The 6,183-nt window shown below is 41.1% G+C and overlaps 3 protein-coding genes across 3 annotated transcripts; 2 read left to right on the top strand and 1 right to left on the bottom strand.

Annotated features, from left to right (window-relative positions):
- Positions 1-1,012: 1,012 nt before the first annotated feature.
- Positions 1,013-1,252, top strand: SS1G_11656 (predicted protein; the record flags this gene model as incomplete). Its single annotated transcript, XM_001587613.1, has 1 exon — positions 1,013-1,252. One exon carries the CDS (start codon positions 1,013-1,015, stop codon positions 1,250-1,252), a length of 240 nt encoding a protein of 79 aa, XP_001587663.1.
- Positions 1,253-2,413: 1,161 nt separating this feature from the next.
- SS1G_11655 (hypothetical protein) lies at positions 2,414-4,068 on the top strand (the record flags this gene model as incomplete). Its single annotated transcript, XM_001587612.1, has 2 exons — positions 2,414-2,494; positions 2,629-4,068. The coding sequence occupies 2 exons, from the start codon at positions 2,414-2,416 to the stop codon at positions 4,066-4,068; spliced, it is 1,521 nt and encodes a 506-aa protein (XP_001587662.1).
- A 688-nt stretch (positions 4,069-4,756) lies between these two features.
- On the bottom strand, positions 4,757-5,650 carry SS1G_11654 (hypothetical protein; the record flags this gene model as incomplete). The annotated part of the gene is made up of 1 exon (XM_001587611.1): positions 4,757-5,650. The coding sequence occupies one exon, from the start codon at positions 5,648-5,650 to the stop codon at positions 4,757-4,759; it is 894 nt and encodes a 297-aa protein (XP_001587661.1).
- Between the last annotated feature and the right edge of the window lie 533 nt (positions 5,651-6,183).

The following is a 6,183-nucleotide window of genomic DNA, read 5'->3' as shown; positions in this document are numbered from 1 at the left end:
TAGGAATGGAAAGGGAGGTAGTCTGTCATCTGATTAGTATGAGGAGAGGAATAGGTAGAATATGGGATAATTAGATGATGCTTTATGAAGACGAGTCTAACGACTTCTTCCCTTCTTCAATTCGATATAAGACTATATCAGATTCTATCTACTCATTTCTATCTACTCATATCTCAATCCTCGACCGCAATGAAAGTTGGAAATAGCAGCTTTAAATCCTCACCCCGTCCACTTCTTATTCGTTCACCAAAAAGAAAAAGAATGACTTCAAGCCACCCTCTACTGTCTCACAACCCACATCTTAAGATCTAACCATCCACGCTTTTTCCCACTCTCCTCTCCGCCCTAACCACCCATCTCTAGGGTTAAGCGCCTTTTTAAAAGCAGAGCTAGATTATGTAAAAGCGTAATCATAGCCAGCTACGTTATTATTTGCTTTATTTTATAAAATTTGAAACTATTCAGATATTTATTATCAACTCAATCTCTCTATGTATATTGTAGATTTGAATATCCTGATTGGTTTAAACATATATAGAAGCAATTGAAAGGGGATATTTTATTTAATATAGAGGATGATATAGTTATAGTAAAGCAAGATGTTGAAGAAAATGAGGATTAAATAAAATCTTCCCCGATTATATTCAATCAATTAAACTTAATTTGACCCCAAAACCATACTACAAAATCAATATATAATAAAAGGAGCTAGATTATTACAAAAAGCGAAATAAGCTAGATTATTACGCTTTATTGTAATTACATCTGCCCAACCCTACCCATCGATCTCAAGCACAAAACCCCCTTTCCCTTCTCCCTTCTCACAGACGAGACACACCCGACCAGTGAGACCCCTCTTCTCGAACAAATCTTATAACTTACAAGAAATTAGATATGATGATATGATTACTATGCAACCAAAAATTAAATACCGCGGGTCATATTTTGGGAGTAATAGTCACTAGTACTCATCAATTCTAATTTCTTGGGACGGAAGTAGAGTGTAGAGTTTATGTTGGGATGTACGGATATTGAGAGTACGGATATTGAGAGTACGGATATTGAGAGTACGGATATTGAGAGTACGGATATTGAGAGTACGGATATTGAGAGTACGGATATTGAGATGTATAAGATGTATACGGATTCGGATCTGGCAGACTGGGACTCGGAGGGAGTTTTAAGTTTTGGGGAGTTGGGAATTGGGGGTGTGGAGGAAGTGAGAACTGGAGGAGGGGAGGGAAGAGATTGAGGAAGGGGCCTTGATTGGGGTATAGATGAGAGGGTTGGTTGGAGTCTTGGTTTGCTGTTAGGGGGGCCGGTTAGTGCGATTTACAAGTTACGGAAGTTGCACTTGGTTGAGGATGTAAGTTCTATTCATTCGTGATGCTATCAATTAGGCGCTCAGATCAAGACTAGTCCATAGACTTAACTACAGTATCCTGATATGTGGTTAAGTCGATGCAATAAATATTTTCACGACATCGCTAAACGCTGACCCCCTTTTCACAACTACCGGGATGTTTTTCCTCGATATCATACAGCAATTCATCGAGATGGATTTCGGGACAAACTTTCATCCCCCTCCATAGGTTGATAAGGGAGTCTAGAGAAAAAAACGGGTGGTCGGTCTTGAGTAGTGATATACTTCTCAGGTAGATAATATGGGTGGGAGTTGCAGTATTAGCTTAAGTTTACCGGGAAAGAAGAATGTAGAAGCGATCAAATAATATCTTTAGGATACAGGCGTAAGAGAAACTAAAAACCAAGTATTTCTGTATGGGTACAGTGCTATGCAATGTTGACTTGATGATTAGTGATGATTTATGCTATGATTTTGTTTGAATTGACAACGAGATGAAGTGTGGTTTAAAATAGGATCTTATCTTTTGTTCTACTTTATTGGTTGACTGTTGACTTGAATGATGTATATTTAATATTAGAATCATCTCGAGTACATAAATAGCTTTTATGGAGGATAAAATATTAAAAAACGAACCTTCCACTGTCGGGACTTTTCTCTCTCTATAGCTTATGGCACGTACAGAGTACAGGGAGTTGAAGTAACAAACATAGTGACGCGATAAGCCCGATAACAACCTATCGCGCTAAACATCAAGAAGTTATTGAGAGCTATCCGCTCAAATCTCATATTTCCAAAAATCATCCACAAGATAATATTAAAAGTTTATAATGGGTAAAGGTTCGTCGCAATATCACCCTAACTCAAAAACGAGAAGCATACTAACATTTTTCTTCCACAGGCACAGATAAACTATACGTGAGTTTCTAGACTACCAATGTCAACTTTACCTTGCTAATACATATGATATCAAGATCACCCATTCCGAATGGTCTTCCACCGATGCATTCTCCGCAAGCAGTGGATCTAATGTTTCCTTAAAAGCCCCAAATGGCTCATTTAAACGTCTTCCCTTCAACTTTTGCGCCGCGAGTCTACAACCCTTCAAACATCCAGTCTGCACAGCCGAAGGTACAATATTCGACATAGAAGTGATTTCGCAATGGCTCGAGAAGCACGGCACAAATCCTATCAATGGAGAACCTTTGAGTGCGAAACATTTAATAACATTGAACTTTGCGCGAAATGGTGATACTGATGCGCAGGAGAGAGGTTCTGGTGGTGCTGGAGGTGATGGTAAAGGGGAGATGGTAGATCCTGTTACTTTCAAGGTTTTTACAGATAATACGCATATTGTTGCTATACGGCATGGCAGTGAGGCAAATGTTTTTGCTTGGGAAACTGTGGAAAGATTGAATATTAAAGCGAAAATGTGGTTAGATCTAGTCGATGATCGGGAATTTGGGAGGTCAGATATTATTACTTTACAAGATCCGCAGAACATCGAAAGCCGAGATTTAAGCAAGTTTAAGTTCCTGAAAGAGGGAGAATCTGTGTTGAGCAAAGAACAGGAGGAAGAAAGGTCTAAGGGTAGTGTTAATATTAACGCGCTGGGCAGAGTTGGAGATAAAGTTTTGAGGGCAAAAGAAGCTGTGGAGAAAGCCAGAAGGGAAAGAGAAGCTGGTGGAGATGTTAATCGCGCCAAATCGATGGTTAAACAAGGATCTGCGGCTTCTATGGCGAAACCGTCATTACTCCAAGAAAAGAAGACAGCATACAATGCAGCACAATATACAACCGGAAGAGCAGCCGCGAGTTTTACAAGTACAGGATTAACTCCAGAAACTAGTGGGGAGAGAGCAATTCTTACGGATGAAGAATATATGTTAAAACCAAAACGAGTCAAGATAAAGGGATATGCTAGAATCGAGACGAATCTAGGTTCATTGACCATCGAATTACAAACCGAGACGGCACCTCGAGCAGTATGGAATTTTGTTCAATTAGCCAAAAAAGGTTATTATAATGGTGTCTCCTTCCATAGGAACATACGAAACTTTATGATTCAAGGAGGTGATCCAACGGGGTCTGGCAAAGGAGGTTCAAGTATCTGGGGAAAGAATTTCCAAGATGAATTCGACGGACCCTTAACCCACGATTCAAGAGGTGTGATGAGTATGGCCAATAAAGGCAAAAACACCAATTCAAGTCAATTCTTCATCACCTATAAAGAAGCCAAACATCTCGACCGCAAACATACCATCTTTGGCCGAGTAGTCGGTGGCATGGACGTCCTCAGCAAACTGGAAAAAGTAGAAGTAGACGAAAAAAGTCGACCGTTAAACGACATTATCATGGAAAATGTCGTCGTCTTTGTCGATCCATTTGAAGAATTCCAAAAGCAGAAACAGGAGAATGATATTGCGGAGAAGGAAAAGGCGGAGATTATGAGGCAGGGTGGAACTGAAGATGATAAAACTACGTGGACGGGTAAACGTATTAGGGGGGATGGATCCGTGGTGCAGAATGAATCCTCTGGGGGTGTGGGGAAATATCTTAAAGCTGGTGTGGGTGCTGGTGCGGGTGCGAATGCGAGGAATAGTGGTAGTGTTGGTGTTGGGGAGGGGGCGGTCGAGGAGGAAGAGATGCTACCTGTGAAGAAGAAAGTTAAGTCTAGTGGATTTGGGAATTTCGATGGATGGTAGTTAGCGCAGATGGTTTATACTGATTTATTGTGTGGTTCCTGAGTTGTAAGATTACTTCTCACGTAGGCGGATGGATTTATGTATAAGGGGAGAAATAGATGAATGAATGAAGGAATGGTCTGGATTGCTAGGTATTCTTACTCCGGAGAGATTGGAGTGAGTGAAGATCTTGAAGATATATATGTAAATGTAAATAGTAGGATAGTTGACGGTTTATTGTACGCATGCGTCTATGGAGTTTGATGATGAAATTTATTGTTGGTTACCTAGGTACCTAGTTAGTGAGTGGTAAGATTACAACGATATATGTACCATACTAGAATGGAAAGTGTAGCTGATTGGAATTGCACAGAATGTATATACATGGAAGATTCAATATTGTGGAGAATCAATGGATGTGCAAGTATTTATTGATTATGAGGGTCTATTTTCATAAATGCATCTACTGTATGCTTCTGTCGTGCATGCCATGGTATGGACCTATTTCCCACCCAATTTAACATAACCCAGCTCCAACCCAACCCAATCCCATCCGGTCCATCCATCCCATATGTGCCTAGGGATCTACAAATCAGGAATCACCCTTTGATACCCGAGATTTGAACGCCCCGGTGTTCATGATTTGAAACCCTTTAAAAACGCCATCCATAATTTTGGTACAATTTCAGTCTGTCGTCGCCATACTTATCTATCTCTTCATGTGAGAATAATCATGCAACAAATGTTGCATGTGAGTATTTGTAGTACGGCCACCCTTCCTTGGAGCCTTTCTCTTCTTTTCTTTTGGCTTTGGAGTTGCTTTGATGCGTTTACTTGGGTCTTCACTAGCAGGCTTTTGACCAGCTTCGAGAAGTTTGCGAACGAGATCATCGACGCTAGGGAGTTCGGTTCTGTGCCACATGACTTGAAATTCGGATTCGACAGGGTGAATCAAGCTAGGATCATTGATCCAAACCATTCGTGCATGGTTATCCTTCTTTGTCCTCGTAACCAAAATTTTATGTTCGGCCTCCAACTCATTTATCGCTTCTTCACAGTCCGGCCAACCATCTTTCAAATCCTTGACACTTACTCCTTGTGCGTCAGGTTTGTTTTGAAGATATGATAATAAAGCGCCCTTATTACGAACGCCGATGATGGGACGATGTTTGAATGTGCCAGAATCCCAAGTTTGTGTCTTTAACTTAGGATCTGCAATCCATTGAACTCGATCGTGTCTTCGAAGGATTTGCGCAATAAGTTGTTTCTTACTTTGCTCGACGTGTGCCTGGCTCAAGTATCCTAGGATCTCTTGGAATGTTTTTGGCTCATCTTTCTTCTTCAAGAACTCGATGACGTAGGTGACTTGTGTAAATGCTTCTGTTCCATAACCAGTAGCAGCAGGTTGAGAATAGACGACATTTGATGCTTCTCTCTTGCGCTTAGCATCTTTGTTCTCACTCTTCGATGTGTTTGAGGCGTTCGATGGAGCAGGCGATGGGACGGAAACTGGTGCGGTTGGACGCTTGCTGGTAATTTTAGTTGAAGTATTTTGAATACCTTTTTGAAAGGCGGCCTGTTGCTTCTCGAGGAACGAAGACATGATTATGGCTGACAATGTTGGATGTCTCGAGGTTGAAGAGTCTTTGATGGGCTCGATTCCAAGAGCCTTTTTGAGTCCAGGCCTAGGAGGCGTTGTAAGAACGTACTACGTAGGATAATTCGCAGATCCAGATGACGTCGATGCCAAAGATTTAAGGTCTAGTATCGGCTCCCAGATGCATAGATAAGAGAGACCTGTATCATACGGTCTGTAGTCAAAGTCGACAGTTGAAGGTGTAAGGCTCAACTTTTGTCGTGGATGTTGAGTTGAACAAAGAAGTCCATGCAGGTGATGAGGCTGAGAAATTACAAGGAAGCAACTTTTAGCGTGAATAGACCACACACAGGGTCCGAACGCAAGCTAAACAGTTATCAGCCATTCACCTTTGCTCAAATTTTAAAGTTTGGGGATATTAGTCAGCGCCTTCTCGTCCTGAAAGCAACAGGCTTTCAAAGTCAAAGACTCTATTTCAAGAAATCGACAACACCACGATTTGACCATCGTGGTATTTCGATACGAACTCAAAGTCTATT

Source organism: Sclerotinia sclerotiorum, genomic scaffold (genome assembly GCF_000146945.2).
Source record: "Sclerotinia sclerotiorum 1980 UF-70 scaffold_18 genomic scaffold, whole genome shotgun sequence".
NCBI classification, from domain to species: domain Eukaryota; kingdom Fungi; phylum Ascomycota; class Leotiomycetes; order Helotiales; family Sclerotiniaceae; genus Sclerotinia; species Sclerotinia sclerotiorum.
Note: the sequence above shows the minus strand (reverse complement) of the source record. Positions and strands in the feature narration are given on the sequence as shown.